The sequence below is a fragment of the Capra hircus genome, chromosome 8, assembly GCF_001704415.2.
Source record: "Capra hircus breed San Clemente chromosome 8, ASM170441v1, whole genome shotgun sequence".
NCBI classification, from domain to species: Eukaryota; Metazoa; Chordata; class Mammalia; order Artiodactyla; family Bovidae; genus Capra; species Capra hircus.
Window position 1 is genome coordinate 44,982,869 of NC_030815.1, and position 17,472 is coordinate 45,000,340.

Consider the following 17,472-nt stretch of genomic DNA (forward strand, 5'->3'; position numbering starts at 1 on the left):
CACACCATCGTGATTATCTGGGTCGTGAAGATCTTTTTTGTTTAGTTCCTCTGTGTATTCTTGCCACCACTTCTTATTATCTTCTGCTTCTGTTAGGTCCATACCATTTCTGTCTTTTATTGTGCCCATTTTTGCATGAAATGTTCCCCTGGTATCTCTTAATTTTCTTGAAGAGATCTCTAGTCTTAGAGGAAAATATAGGAAGAACATTCTTTGATGTAAATTGCTACAGTCCTTTTGGAATCACCTCCTAGTGTAATGAAAATAAAAACAAAAATGAACAAATGAGACCTAATTAAGCTTAAAAGCTTCTGCACAGCAAAGGAAACCATAAACAATACGAAGAGACAATGCACAGAATGGGGGAAAAAAACACACAAGGAATTAATCTCCACATTATACAAACAGCTGATGTAGCTCAATATCAATCAATCAATAAAAACCCCATCAAAAGATGGGCAGAAGATCTAGATAAACATTTCTCCAAAGAAGACATACAGATGGTGAAAAAGCACATGAAAAGCTCAACATCACTAATCGTTAGAGAAATGCAAATCAAAACTACAATGAGGTATCACCTTTCTGACCATCAAAACTAAATGCTAGAAAGGGTGTGAAGAATAGGGAGCCCTCCTACACTGTTGGTGGGAATGTAAATTGGTACAACCATTATGGCAAACAGTATGGAGTTTCCTTAGAAAAACTAAAAATAAAATTATCATATGACCCAGCCATCCTATTTCTGGGCATATATCTAGAGAAAAGTGTAATTTGAAAACATACATACACCCCAATGTTCATTGCAGCTCTAATTACAGTAACCAAGACAAGGAGGCAACCTAAGTGTTCATTGACGGATGAATGGATAAAGAAGACATAGTACAATATACAATGGAATATTGTAGTATATATTACAGTGGAATTTTCTCAGTCATAAAAAAGAAATAATGCCATTTGCAGCAACAAAGGCAATTCTACAGATTATCATACTAAGTGAAATAACTCAGAAAGAGACAAATATATATTATATATATGTAGAATATTAAATGAAACAAATGAACTTATTTACAAAATACAAACAGATGCCAAGGTTTGAAAACAAACTAATGGTTACCAAAGGGGAAAGGATAAATTAGGAGTTTTGGATTTACATATATGCACTCCTATATAGAAAATCCACAAGGACCTACTATATACTACAGGGAGCTCCTCTACTCAACAATCTGTAAAAACCTATTTGGGAGAAGAATCTGAAAAAGAACAGATACATGTATAACTGAGTCCCTCTGCTGTATACCTGGAACTAACACAACATTGTAAATATAAACTATTCACGTATGTGTGTGCTCAGTCATGTCCAACTGGGACCCATGGACTTTTAGTCCCCCAGGCTCCTCTCTCCATGGAATTCTCCAGGCAAGACTACTGGAGTGGGTTGCTATTTCCTCCTCCAGGGGATCTTCCTGACCCAGGGATTGAACCAGCATTCCTTGTGTCTACTGCATTGGCAGGTATATTCTTTACCACTAGTACCACCTGGGAAGCCCCTTCATAAGCTAGAAAAAATTTAAATTTTAAAAATTAAAAATTTAGTGAACATACAGGAGTTTTAATGACCAGAGCTGGTAATGATTCATTATTTTTAATACTAAGGAAATTATGTTTCATTATAATACTGTTTGATTTTTTTTTTACTGAATTACATATTTCTCATAAAATTGGTTAAACAATATTACATTTCTTTTCATGTAGTTTTTATTATATAAACCAGTAACTGTTTTTAATATTCTAAGTTATTTGATGGTATACCTTTTACAAACAGTATTTAGTAGAGTCTGGTGGTTGTAATGGAACTTTGTGATCATCTGACCCAGGACTGCCCCCCGTGACTGCCCGAGCCCTTGTCACTGGCCACCAGTCATCGAGTGCCTCCCTGCTGCCCTGGGTCCACTGCCTCAGCTCCACCCAGAGGCCAGTTCACCTGGCCTCCTCCCTCAGAGACCACTCATTTCTTTAGTTAGAAAACATTTCCACATTGAAGCAAAACTGGCTTCTACAAATTTGTCCCAGTTCTAGGGAGTCATTTTTTCTCACCCTCGGCTTCCCCGGTGGCTCAGATGGTAAAGAATCTGCAGGAGCCCCGGGTTCGATTCCTGGGTCGGGAAGATCCCCTGGAGAAGGGAATGGCTACCCACTCCAGTATTCTTGCCTGGAGAATTCCATGGCCAGAGGGGCCTAGAGGGCTACAGTCCAAAGGGTCTCAAAGAGCTGGGTATGACTGAGTGACTAACACGCTCACTGGAGTCTCAACAGGTGACAGATTGGGTTCCTAGGGTGCGGGGCCGTGTGCGCATCACAACAGCTGATGGAAGGGGATTGAAAGGGTGACCCTTTTGCCAGTCTACTCACTTCACACACTCTGGTGCTCCTGCGCCTGCCCCGAGGATCACGGCCACCTGTGCCAGTGCTGTTGATGACAGTGCCACACTAGCAGTGACATTTCAGCTAGTACCACTTTCTTCCCCAGAGTGAGTCTTCAGATATTCAAAGACAGCTGTTTTGTTCTCTCTTTAAATCTCTGTATTCTCTAGACCCAAAAGTCCAGGTCTTAACCAATTCCATGGGGTCCTGGATTTGGAGACCTTCAACTGATGGTTCTTTCAGGCAGGGCTCAGATTGGTCAGTGTCCGCCTCAGTTTAGCCCTAGAAACCAGACACGGAACCCCAGCTGGGATCTATCGGATAAGTCGAGCTCAACTATCACCTCCCTTTGGTTTTAAAGAAAGCAGGACTCAGATCTAATTAGAAGAAACTTGTAGTTTTATGTGGGTGTTTTTATGCCACTGGTCAAGCCTAAAGGAAGTCGACCTTACAGACATCTGTCCTGAGAAAGGGAGCAACTTCCTCTTTGCCCACTGCTAAAGCGCACACCACCTAATATTCAAATAATCTTTCAGATACAGCTTGAGTAGCAGTGTGAACGTGTTGTAGACTTAGGCAGGAGAACCGTTCCAATTTTGATTAATAAGAGGGAGCAGTCTCAACTATGAAACAGTGGTAAATAAAAGTTACAACTCACGAAAGGCAAGAGGAAATATTCACTTCTAAACAAAATCCTGTTTGACACAGTTTCTTTCCTAATAATTTTCAGTCATTTCAAACTTTGGACTCAAGTTTTTTCAGTCTCCAGATGACTGTGTTGGGCCATACAATGTCTGTGGTCCCAGCTACAACCTTCTTAACCATTATGTTGGCGACACTAACATATGCCAGGCACTAAATGATATATATATAATTTGAGTGTACCCTGTATATGTGTATATTTCTACCCAGACACTATTTTCCTAAGGAAAAAAAAGTTTATCACTTATAAAGCAGGATTTATTACTCTCATTTTACAGATAGAACAAATGAGGTAAAAAGATGGTAACTTGGATACTGTCCTGTAGCTGTAATAATTAGAGGATCAATAGATGTAAGCTGTTACATCTGCCTGAACATGGTACCACTTCTCATAAAATATATCCTAGTACAACTGTGAGAGGCTGAATTAGCTGCCTCTGAGCTTAAGTGGCTACCATTTTAGGTCTGATATTTGCTGGACATATTTTTTATTCCGCAGCCACAGGGACAGTGTGCAAAAATGAGCACAGGGTCCATGAGTTCCAGACTATGTTCAGGTTGCTCTGATTTACTTCAGGACCGATATACCACAGCACAACCCCAAAGCACTGTGCCCTTGGAGGGCTTAGTCAGTGTTATTTCCTTCCAAGTCCCTAGCCCTGAGCTGTGATGTTGTAAAACTTGATAAATCTTGGTGGACTTTACATATTGCAGAAGTTAGATGCTTATTATTGCAAAAGAATCAATCCCAGGGACTTCCCTGGTGGTCCAGTGGCTAAAACACCACATTCCCAGTGCAGGGGACCAGGCTTGATCCCTAGTCAGGGAACTAGATAGACATGCCGCAACTGAAAGATCCCACGTACCTCAACCGAAACCAAGGGCAGCCAAATTAATTAATTAAAATATCTTTAAAAAGAAAAAAAAGAATCCATCCCAGGCCTGTTGCCCTCCCACTTCTACCTGCATGTTTCTCAGGGACGAGTCACTGAGAGAATGAATGAACTTGTGTTCCTACTCATCAGGCACCATTATAAAGCAACGCCAAAACTTAGCCTTACATCTCCTTTCCTTTTTCCCCACCCAGTAAGTGAAAATGATGACCACCTTGGCAGATGGAGGACACATGAACACAGTTGTGGGAAAGAAGTTTCTCCATTCCAGAATTACCCAAAGGAAACGGCCGAACCCCACTACACACAGAATCATAATCAACTGGACTTGGAGTTTGCAAGATGTCAGGGGAGCCTTGGCGGAAAGGCTGATCAGCAGATGTGAAAAACACCACAGTCTTCTGGCATTTGCTGTTGCTTGCTGAACTGTGAAGAACTGCATGAACTCTGTTTAAGCTGCTTTCTATACCATTGCCAATCACCTTTTTGGACCTGGAAGTGCTATTTTCCTATTGACACTTGCATTATTTCATTTTGCATGCATCTAGTGATTATCCATAAGCAACATATGTAATCTGAGCATATATTTTTTAAAGATCCATCCATGCAAAATGGTAAATAAAGTCTAAATTCTATTCTTTTTTGCAAAGTTATAATCATAGCCCATGTCATTAAAAGTTTAAATTGGTTTCATATAAAGATCAGTGTAATAGGTCTGCATATACTTTATAGAAAATTAGCTTCTATAAAGATTTTTTCACTGTTTACTAGTGAAATGAGATAAGCAAAGCTATTTATACAAGGCCTTATGTCATGTACATACATTGTCTTTGAAATATTTGTGATTTAGTTTATTGCTTGTAAAAGAGAAATTATATAATTTATTTAGTAAATACTATTGTAAACTATAGTTTTATTGAGAGAAATAAAATATTTTGTTCTCAATTGTGGTTTATGGTCTTTATATTTTTTCCTTTTGTTAATAAAAAAGAAGTAACTTTGACATTCCTCATTTTTACATATTCTAGACTGCTAAATAAACTGACTCTCATAATAGATGAAAATTGAGAGAAAATTCTCCAGGCCCTGAGAAAAGACTCAATAACAGATTCTGCTGTTTGCTCAAGATTTTTCCCTAAATGTCCTGGTGTTAGTCAGCTTTCACTATGTTATATTGTGGTAACAATCCCCAAATCTGTGGACTGGGGGTGGGGGGATCCAAAGCATTCTCTAGGACATGCCACTTTTATGGCAGAAGAAAAAAAGTGATCATGGAACCACGGAGCTCATAAAGGTAGTGCTTAAATATGGTTTATAGAACTTCTGCTCACATTCCACCGGCCAAAGCAAAAGACATTGACAAGTCAGATGTCAAAGAATTGGGAAATACACTTTTCATATAGGCATACACAGCAGAGGGGGACAATGAATATTTTAAGCAGTTAATACATCTGTAGGGGCTTCCCTGGTGACTCAGTGGTAAAGAATCCACCTGCAAGAGACACAGGTTCAATCCCTGGTCCAGGAAGATCCCATGCCATGGAGCCACTAAGCCCATGCACTGCATCTTTTGGGCCTGTGCTCTAGAAGCCGTGCTTCATAACAAGAGGAGCCATGGCAACGAGAAGCCTGTGCAGCATAACAAGAGAGTAGCCCCTGCAGCATCAAAGACCCAGCACAGCCAAACATGAAATTATTTTTTTTAAATATTCACTGAAAGGACTGATGCTGAAGCTGAAGCTCCACACTTAGGCTACCTGATGCAAAGAGCCAACTCACTGAAAAAGAACCTGATGCTAGGAAAGATTGAGGGCAGGAGAAGGGGGCGAGAGAGGATGAAATGGTTCGATGGCATCACCAACTCAGTGGACATGAGTTTGAGCAAAATCCAGGAGATAGTGAAGGACAGGGAAGCCTGGTGTGCTGCAGTTCACAGGGTCACAAAAAGTCGGACACAACACTGACAAGAACAATAATGATTAAAAAAAAAAAAAAAATCCAAAACATCTCTTGAGTGTCCCAAGCAGTGAAGCTTAAGAGGCTGTGTACTCATACACTATGGAAAAAATCATTAGAAAGCAAAAAGACATTCCTGGTAAACACTCAATGTAAAATATTAATGCTGCTATTGCTAAGTCACTTCAATAGTGTCTGACTCTGTGCAACCCCATAGACGGCAGCCCACCAGGCTCCGCCGTCCTTGGGATTCTCCAGGGAAGAACACTGGAGTGGGTTGCCATTGCCTTCTCCAATGCATGAAAGTGAAAAGTGGAAGTGAAGTCGCTCAGGCATCTCCGACTCTTAGCGACCCCATGGACTGCAGCCCACCAGGCTCCTCCATCCATGGGATTTTCCAGGCAAGAGTACTGGAGTGGCAAACTGATTCTCATAAGCAAACACGGTATTAGCTTTTGTAAATAGACCTTGGAGCTATGGTGTAAGTAGTAATTTCACTTGCAGAGTTGGTGCTGGGACTCAGTCCTGGGTCGAGCTGTCAATGGGCAATTCTACTGAGATGGACTGTGGAGGATACTTGCTGTTTCTTGCCTTGCTGTCTCTAGTATCCACATGTGCTAGCAGATGCCCCTTCTTCCTAGAGGGTTTTTCTTAACTGGAATCCCACTCTTATCCCCTCCCATTTGTAAATCTACCCATTTATCTAAGCGTGGTTCCTTGAGCGCAGGACCCATTGACTGTATAAGGGTCATAGATGTATATCATTAGGGACATGAAATAATATGCACAAGTTGAGTATGCCTTTGTGTATATGGGGACTTTTTTTGTGAAGAGAAAGGCTATAATTTCCATCAAATTTACAGTGACAGATCCAAGAACTGTTAGGAACCACTATTTTGAGGCTTAACTCAAATACTACTTTAGTGCCATAAAGCTGTCTATGATCCCCAATTCCCTCCCCCACCATCATCACCCCTCGTCAGCCTGTGATCATCTCACTTGTCTCAGAAGATCTCAACACTTTGTACCTTTTTTCAATGTTGGAAGTATAACTTAAATATAATAAAGTATACAGTTACTAATTGCATAGTTCAGTGAATTTTCACATATAAATGCACCCTCAATCTCTATCAAATTACCAATGGCATTTTTCACAGAATTAGAACCAAAAAAAATTTAATTTGTATGAAGACAGAAAAGACCCTGAATAGCCAAAGCAATCTTGAGAAAGAAAAATGAATCAGGAGGAATCAGGCTCCCTGATTTCAGACTATATTACAAAACAACAGTAAGACACTATGGTACCGGCACAAAAACAGAAAAATCAATGGAACAAGATAGAAAGCCCAGAGACAAACTCATGCTTCTAAGGCCACCTAATCTATGACAAAGGAAACAAGAATATACAATGGAGAAAAGATAATCTCTTAATAAGCGGTGCTGGGAAACTGGACAGTCACATATAAAAGAATAAAATGGGAACACTCTCTAACACTGTACACAAAAATAAAATCAAAATGGACTAAAGACCTAAATGTAAGGCCAGATACTATAAAACTCTTAGAGGAAAACAAAGGCAGAACACTCTTTGAAATAAACTGCAGCAAGATCATTTTTCACCCACCTCCTAATGAAAATAAAAAAACAAATGGGACCTAGTTAAATTTAAAAGCTTTTGAAGAGCAAAAGAAACCATAAACAAAACAAAGACAACTTCAGAATGGGTGAAAATGTTTACAAATAAAGCGACTAACAAGGGATTAATCTCCAAAATATACAGACAACTCATGCAACTCATTATCAAAAAGACAACCCAATTGAAAAATAAGCAAAAGACCTAAATAGACATTTTTCCAAAGAAAACATACAAATGCCCAAGAGGCACATGAAAAGATGCTCAGTAAAGCTAATTATTAGAGACATAAAAACCAAAACTACAATGAGATATCACTTCACACCAGTCAAAATGATTATTATAAAAAAATCCACAAACAATAAATGCTAAAGAGTATGTGGAGAGATGGGAACATTGTTGGTGGGAATATAAATTAGTACAGATACTATGGAGAACAGTGTGCAAGGTCCTCAAAAAATTACAACTAGAACTATCATATGACCCAGCAACCCCACTCCTGGGCAAATACCCAGAGAATAAAGGGTGCATGCACTCTGACGTTCACTCACTGCAGCACTGTTTACAATAGCAAGACAGGGAGGCACCTAAGTGTCCATCCACAGAGGAATGGGTAAAGAAGATATGGTACATATAGACAATGGAATATTGCTCAGCCGTTAAAAAGAATGAAATAATGCCATTTGCAGCAACATGGATGGACCTAGAGAGGACCATACTGGGTGAAGAAAGTCAGACAGAAAAGGAGAAATCTTATATGACATCCCTTATATGTGGAATCTAAAAAGAAATGATACAAACGAACTGACTTACAAAACAGAAAGAGACTCATAGACTTAGAGAATGAAATTATGGGTGCCAAGGCGGGTAGAATGGGGTAAAAGATAGCCAGGGAGTTTGGGATCAATGCGTACACGCTACTATATTTAGAATGGATACCCAACAAGGTCCTACTGTATAGCACAGGGAACTCTGCTCAATGTTATATGGCAGCCTAAATCAGAGGGGTGTTTGGGAGACATGGATACATGTATATGTATGGTTCAGTCCCTTTGCTGTCCAACCTGAAACGATCACAACACTGTTAATCAGCTATATTCCAATGTAAAATTTAAAAAAAATTAAAAAGACATAGAGATGGCCAAGAGACACAAGAAAAGTTGGTCAACATAGATAATTATTAGAAAATGCAAATCAAAACTACAATTCCTTACATAGGTTGGAATGGCCATCATCACAAAATCTATAAACAATAAATGCTAGAGAGGGTGTAGAGACAAGGGAACCCTCCTACACTGTTGGTGGGAGTGTAAATTGGTACAGCCACTGTGGAAAACAGTATGGAGGTTCCTTAAAAAAACGAAAAATAGAGCTACCATATGACCCAGCAATCCCACTCCTAAACATGTATCTGAGAAAAACATAATTTGAAAGGATACATGCACTCCAATGTTTACTGCAGCCCCGTTGACAATAGCCAAGACATGGAAGCAAGGTAAATGTCCACTGTCAGATGAACAGATAAAGAAAATGTGGTACATATATACAATAAAGTATTACTTAGCCATAGGACAGTGTTAGTTGCTCAGTTGTGTCTCTTTGCCACCCCATGGACTGTAGCCCACCAGGCTCCTCTCTCTCAGGACTTTTCCAGGCAAGAATACTGGAGTGGGATGCCATTTCCTTCTCCAGGGGATCTTCCCAATCCAGGGATCAAACCCAGGTTTCTTGCATTGCAGGCAGATTCTGAGCCACCAGGGAAGCAAAAGGTACAAAATAGTAACATTTGCAGAGGCATGGATGGACCTAGAGACTGTTACACAGAGTGAAGTAAGTCAGAAAAATAAATATCATATATTAATGCATATATGTGGAATCTAGAAAAACTGTACAGATAAACCTGTTTGCAAAGCAGAATTATAGACAGAGACATAGAGAAGAAACATATGGACACCCAAAGGTGGGTAGGATGGGTTGGAAAATTGGGATTGATGTTTGTACACTACTATGTAAAAAGATCTTCACGACCAAGATAATCACAATGGTGTGATCACTCATCTAGAGCCAGACATCCTGGAATGTAAAGTCAAGTGGGCCTTAGAAAGCATCATTACGAACAAAGCTAGTGGAGGTGATGGAATTCCAGTTGAGCTACTTCAAATCCTGAAAGACGGTGCTGTAAAAGTGCTGCACTCAATATGCCAGCAAATTTGGAAAACTCAGCAGTGGCCACAGGACTGGAAAAGGTCAGTTTTCATTCCAATCCCAAAGAAAGGCAATGCCAAAGAATGGTCAAAATACCGCACAATTGCACTCATCTCACACGAAAGCTGAGCGCTGAAGAATTGATGCTTTTGAACTGTGGTTTTGGAGAAGACTCTTGAGAGTCCCTTGGACTGCAAGGAGATCCAACCAGTCCATTCTGAAGGAGATCAGCCCTGGGGGTTCTTTGGTAAGAATGATGCTGGTGCTGGTGCACGGGGATGACCCAGAGGGATGTTGTGGGGAGGGAGGTGGGAGGGGGGTTCATGCTTGGGATCGCATGTACACCCGTGGTGGATTCATGTCAATGTATGGCAAAACCAATACAGTATTGTAAAGTAAAATAAAGCAAAAATAAAAAATAAATAAATAAAGCTGAAACTCCAGTACTTTGGCCACCTCATGCGAAGAGTTGACTCATTGGAAAAGACTATGCTGGGAGGGATCGGGGGCAGGAGGAGAAGGGGATGACAGAGGATGAGATGGCTGGATGGCATCACGGACTCGATGGACATGAGTCTGAGTGAACTCCAGGAGTTGGTGATGGACAGGGAGGCCTGGCGTGCTGCGATTCATGGGGTCACAAAGAGTCGGACACGACTGAGCGACTGAACTGAACTGATGTATGAAGTAGATGGCTGGTGAGGGCCTACTGTATAGAACAGGGAAGAAAAAAATAGAACATACAATCTGTTTGTAGGCTATATTAAGTAAACCTTCAAAATGCATTCCAATATACAGAAATTAGGTGCAGAAATATACTGTTTGATCCCACTTATATGAGGTGCCTAGAACAGTCAAATTCAGAGAGTCAGAAAGTACACTGGTAGATGCCAGGGGCCGAGTGGTGGGGAGGGTGGATGGGGAAGGGCGATGCGAGTTAAGTGTTTAAAGGGAACAGAGGATCAGTTTAGGGAGGTGAAAAATTCAGGAAATGGATGATGGTGACAGCCATACAACAATGTGAACATGCATAGTGCTACTTAACTGTATAGCTAAATACGGTTAAAATAGTATGTTTCCATATTATGAGACTTTTACCACAATAAAAAAATTTTAATTTCCCATACATCTTCAAAGATAATAAATTATATGGCACCCAGGAGACATAATCAGAATGCTGTGACAAAAATGAACATTCTTACAGATGGCCAAAAAGCACATGAAAAGATGATCAACATCACTAACTATTAAGGAAATGCAACTCTAAACTACACGCACCCCAGTGTTCACTGCAGCACGATTTACAATAGCCCAGACATGGAAGCAACCAAAACGTCCATCAACAGAGGGATGGATAACGAAGATGCGGTACACATACATACAATGGAATATTACCCAACCATCAAGAAGAACAAAATAATGCCATTTGCATGAGTGGACCTGGAGACTGTCACACTGAGTGAAGGCAGACAGAGAAAGACAAATATTGTAAGACAATGCTTATGTGTGGAATCTGAAAAAAAGGGTACAAATGAACTTATGTACAAAACTGAGTCACAGATGTAGAAAACAAACTTATGGTTACCAGGGGGTAAGGGAGGAGGTATGAACTGGGAAAGTGGAATTGACATACACATACTACTATTAAAATAGATAACTAATAAGGACTTACTGTATAGCACAGAGAACTCTGCTCAATACTCTGTAATGGGCTATATGGGAAAGAATCCAAAAATAGAGGGGATACCCTCTGCATCATGTTACACTTAGTAAATAGGCACGGTAGTCTTGAGCAAACATAATCTAATAACCTATATTATATATAAATAATAAAATGTATAAAGCCTCCAAATTTTTCTAAAACCTAGACCTAGAGAGTGTCTTATTGAGTGAAGTGAGTCAGACAGAGAAGGAGAAAAATTGTTTGACATCCCTTATATGTGGACTCTAGAAAGAAATGATACAAATGAACCTACTTACAAAACAGAAGGAGACTCAGAATCAAACTCATGGTTGCCCCAGGGAAGAGATAGTTAGGGAGTTTGGGATCAACGTGTACACACTTCTGTATTTAAAATGGATAACCAACAAAGACCTACTGTATAGCACATGGAACTCTGCTCAATGTAATGTAGCAGCCTGGATGGGAGGAGGGTTTGGGGGAGAATGGATACATGTATATGTATAGCTGAGTCCCTTCACTGTTCACCTGAAATTATCATAATATTGATAATCAGCTATACTCCAATACAAAATAAAAAGTTCAGAAAAAAATTAAAGTGAATATGTGTGTTAGTCGCTCAGTTGTGTCCGACTCTTTGCAACCCCATGGACTGTAACCTGCCAGGATCCTCTGGCCACGGAATTCTCCAGACAAGAATACTGGAGTGGGTTGCCATTTCCCTCTCCAAAGGATCTTCCTGACCCAAGAAGCAAACCTGGTCTCCTGCATTGCAGGTGAATGCTTTACCATCTGAGCTATTAGGGAAGCCCTTTTGAATATGTGTATATGTATGGCTGACTCACGTTGCTATGTACCTGAAACTAACACAACATTGTAAATCAACTATATTTCAATAAAATTTTTAAGTTAAATAAATAAACATAGGGAGGCTAGCCAACTTCAAGAGCCCACACTTCTAACCCCTTATGCTATAGAACCACCTACATATGTATATAACCTGTATGTATTATATAACCTCATATATGAAGGCTCTATACAGATGAATAAAGCAGTGACAAAGGAAGAGATTTATGCAGGGAAAAAGTAGGAAACAAAAAAAAGATAGTTGGATTTTGTATAAGAACTTAAGAGCTGCATGTGTTAAATGAGAATAAGAAAGTATGAAAACAGTAGATGTTAAAATTACAAGGTTACATACTGAACTGAAACATCTTGGCATGTTAGTATACCCAGGGAAACAGACCTGTGTCATATTTTAGGGTTAACTAGTATTAGTGTAACAGTTAAGAAAAATGAGATAGCATACCCAAATGTTTGCATAAATAGATGAAATTAAATGCAAAAATAATCAGTAAAAACAGCATCTACGCATTGGAAACACATTCAAGGACATGTGTTATACTTCAAACAAAACAAGGCATTTCCATAATGTGAGCTTCATATAAACATTTATTTAAACTGTTATTAAATAATAACTAGGGATATCAATACTTACAGAATTTTCTTTTAAGTTTCTAATATGTGAAACAAAATTTAAATGGTAACATTCAAACTTTTGTGTCATGCATTTGCATTGCTAAATTTTTTTTTCTTTTAAACTTTTTATTTTGTATTGGGGTATAGCCAAATAACAATATTGCGATAATTTCAGGTGAATAGTGAAGGGATTCAGCCATACATCTACATGTATCCATTCTTTCCAACACCCTCCTCCCATCCAGGCAGCCACACAACATTGAGCAGAGTTCCATGTGCTATACAATAGGTCTTTGTTGGTTATCCCTTTTAAATACAGCAGTATATAAATGTTGATCCCAAATTCCCCATCTTCCCTCCAGCAACCATAAGTTCATTTTATAGGTCTGTGAGTCTCTTTCTGTTTTGTAAGTTCATTTGTATCAGTTCTTTTTAGATTCCACATATACGGACTGTCATACAAGATTTCTTTCTCTGACTTATTTCACTTAGTATGACACTCTCTAGGTCCATCCATGTTACACTAAATGGCATTATTTCATTCTTTTCATGGCTGAATAATATTCCACTGTTTATATATATACACACCACATATTCTCTATCCACTCCTCTGTCCGTGGACATTGAGGCTGCTTCCATGTCATGGATATTGTAAACAGCGCTGCAGTGGCTACTGGGGTGCATGTATCCTTATGGATCATGTTTCTCTCCAGATGTATGTCCAGGAGTGGGACTGCAGGGTCATGTGGTAGTTCTGTTTTCAGTTATTTAAGGAACCTCCATACTGTTTTCCATAGCAGCTGTACCAATCTACATTCCCACCAACAGTGTACGAGGGTTCCCTTCTCTCCACACCCTCTCCAGCATTTATTATTTGTGGATTTTTTGATGATAGCCACTCTGGCTGGTATGAAGTGATATCTCATTGTAGTTTTGATTTGCATTTCCCTAATAATTAGGGATGGTGAACATCTTTTCATGTATCTGTTGGACATCTGTATGTCTTTGGAAAAATGTCTATTTAGGTCATCTGCCTATCACGAAAACTGGACAGCCACATGTTTAAAAAAATCATTCTTTAACTTCATAAACAAAAGTAATCTCAGAATGGATTAAAGACATAACAAAAGACCAGACACTATAAATCTCCTAGAAGAAAACATAGACAGAACACTCTGACATAAATCACGGCAACATCTTTTTTGATCCATCTCCCAGAATAATGGAAATAAAAACAAAAATAAATGGGACATACTTAAACTCAACAGTTTTTGCATAGCAAAGGAAATAATAAACAAAATAAAATGACAACCCACAGACTGGGAGAAAATGTTTGCAAGTGACATATAAGGAATTATTCTCCAAAATTTACAAACAGCTTATGATGTATACCAACATGAAAACAAACATCTATGCATTACTAAATTTTATAGACCAAATATTCTAGAAACCATGCAAATTTAACTTTCAGTTTTTATATTTATAACAAAGAAACTGGTAATTTATAATATTCATTGTTTGGGGGATATAGATAAAGATTTCAATATATATTTTAGTTTTTAAGTGAGTAAATAAATATATGGAAAAAGAATGACTATTCTGGAAACATAAAAGAGCTCTTAGAAATTAAAAGCAAGATGGTATAAACTAGAAACTAAGAGAGAGAGAGTTATTAGGAGATAAGGTGGAAGAAATATCCCCAAAAGATTAAAAATAGGTAAAATGGAATAAGAAAACTTGAAGACCATTAGATCCAATATCCGAACAACAGGACTTCTGGAAAGAGAAAATATAGACAATGGATGTAAGAAAACTCTAACAAGTCAAGAAAAATTTCCAGAGCTAAAGGATATGAGTTTGCTTCCAGATTGAAAGGGACTCTGAGTGCCCAGCACAATGGATGAAAATGAACCTGACCATGCAACTTCAGACCACCAAGGATGATGACTAGATTCAACAAGGTTTCAGACAGAAAATTTATTTTATATAAATCTCAAGTCTCAAAATTGTTAAATTTCTCAATAGCATTCTGATAGCTAGAAACTAATGGAACTATGCCTTTAAAATTCTGAGAGAAATTAATTGCCAACCTATAATTCTATATGGGCTTCCCTGTGGTTCAACTGGTAAAGATTCCACCTACAACGTGGGAGACCTGGGTTTGATCGCTGGGTTGGGAATATCCCCTGGAGAAGGGAAAGGCAAGCTACTCCAGTATTCTGGCCTAGAGAATTCCATGGACTGTATAATTCATGGGGTTGCAGAGTCAGACAGGACTGAGCAACTTTCACTTGTAATTCTATAAACCCTGTATACTAGTCAGTGTTCTCTAGAGAAATAGGATGAGGGAGACATAGACATAGATGACAGGTTTATTTTCAGAAATTGGCTCACACGTCTGTGGGGAAAAGCAATTCTGAAATTCACAGAGCACATTGCCAGGCTGGAAACACAGGCAAGGGTTAATGGAGTAATCCTGAAACAAAATCTCTTCTTTTCCAGGAAACTTCGGTTTTGGCTATAAGGCCTTAACTTGATTTATTTAATCACTTAAAAACTAAAATATATATTGAAATCTTTATCGAGCTACCCTTTACCTTGAAAGGGTAATCTCCTTTAAAATCAACTGATTAAAGATCTTAATTATGGGACTTCCCTGTCAGTCTAGTGGTTAAGAGTCCATGCTTCCAATGAAGGGGGTATGGGTTCGATCCCTGGTTGGGGAACTAAGATCCCACATGCCTCTTGGGGTGGCCAAAAAAAAAAGAAAGACAGATTAAAAAATAATAAAGATCTTAATTATAGCCACAAGATATTTTCAGTGTTTCAAATATTAGTGTTTGATTCAATAAACAGGTGCTCTACCACTAGCCCAGTTGATACATAAAATTAATTAAAAATGAAGGTAGAATAAGTTATCTATGCAAAAATCTTTTCCATCTTTCCTGTATCTAAAGACTTCCAAAAGATACCTCGAACCAAAGTGAGATAGTAAACAAAGAAAAAGAAAGGTGTGAACTAGAGAAATCACTGTATCCAAAAAGAAGAGGTCAAACTCAAAGGGAGGTGAAAGGAATCCCCAGGATAAATGTAAAGGAAAATCCCAACACGGCAACAATGGAGATCTATAAATATATCAGTCCAGATGGGAGCAGGTAAGATGGCTCCAGACACAACTTCTCCAAGAAGGTGAAAATACCCAAAGACTTATTAAATGAGGACAGAAAATTAATTCTAGGTATCCTGGATCTAAGCCTGGAACAGGGAGCAAGGGAAGGCTATTAACAGAAAAAATCTGGTTAAAATATGGAATTTTGTTAATAGTAAACATATGAATAAAATCTGGAACTTAGTTAATAGTACGGATAGCACTGGTGATAGAAGCAAGGTTCAATGCTGTAAAGAGCAATATTGCATAGGAACCTGGAATGTTAGGTCCATGAATCAAGGCAAATTGGAAGTGGTCAAACAGGAGATGGCAAGAGTGAACATTGACATTCTAGGAATCAGCGAACTAAGACGGACTGGAATGGGTGAATTGAACTCAGATGACCATTATATCTACTACTATGGGCAGGAATCCCTTAGAAGAAATGGAGTAGCCATCACAGTCAACAAGAGTCCAAAATGCGGTACTTGGATGCAATCTCAAAAACGACAGAATGATCTCTGTTTGTTTTCAAGGCAAACCATTCACTATCAAAGTAATCCAAGTCTATGCCCCAAACAGTATTACTGAAGAAGCTGAAGTTAAACAGTTCTATGAAGACCTACAAGACCTTCTAGAATTAACACCTGAAAGAGATGTCCTTTTCATTATAGGGGACTGGAATGTAAAAGTAGGAAGTCAAGAAACACCTGGAGTAACAGGCAAATTTGGCCTTGGAGTACAGAATGAAGCAGGGCAAAAGCTCATAGAGTTCTGCCAAAAGAAGGCACTGGTTATAGCAAACACCCTCTTCCAACAGCACAAGAGAAGACTCTACACATGGACATCATCAGATGGTTGACACCAAAATCAGATTGATTGTATTCTTTGCAGCCAAAGATGAAGAAGTTCTATACAGTTAGCAAAAACAAGACCAGGAGCTGACTGTGGCTCAGATCATGAACTCCTTATTGCCAAATTAAGACTGAAATTGAAGAAAGTGGAGAAAACCACTAGGCCATTCAGGCATAATCTAAATCAAATCCCTTATGACTATACAGTGGAAGTGAGAAATAGATTTAAGGGACTAGATCTGATAGAGTGCCTGAAGAACTATGGATGGAAGTTCGTGACATTGTACATGAGACAGGAATCAAGACCATCCCCAAGAAAAAGAAATGCAAAAAAGCAAAATGGCTGTCTGAGGAGGCCTTACTGCCAGGAGCCAGCACGAGGAATCCCGCCCGTGACAAGGTCATGAGGAAGGAAGCCTGACAAAATGCAAGGACATGATCAGGCTTCAGGGGTTCCCCCTGGAATTTCCTGAGCATGTACCTCAAAAACCAAAAAATCT

The 17,472-nt window shown here is 39.0% G+C and overlaps 1 protein-coding gene across 1 annotated transcript in view; it reads left to right on the forward strand.

Moving 5' to 3' along the window:
- The window catches only part of PIP5K1B (phosphatidylinositol-4-phosphate 5-kinase type 1 beta), a 359,464-nt gene extending 354,503 nt beyond the window's left edge, over positions 1-4,961 (forward strand). Inside the window, exon 15 of the mRNA XM_005683717.3 lies at positions 4,211-4,961. Within this exon, the coding sequence (XP_005683774.1) occupies positions 4,211-4,213 (3 nt within the window). The 3' untranslated portion in view covers positions 4,214-4,961. The remainder of the gene's footprint in view (positions 1-4,210) is intronic.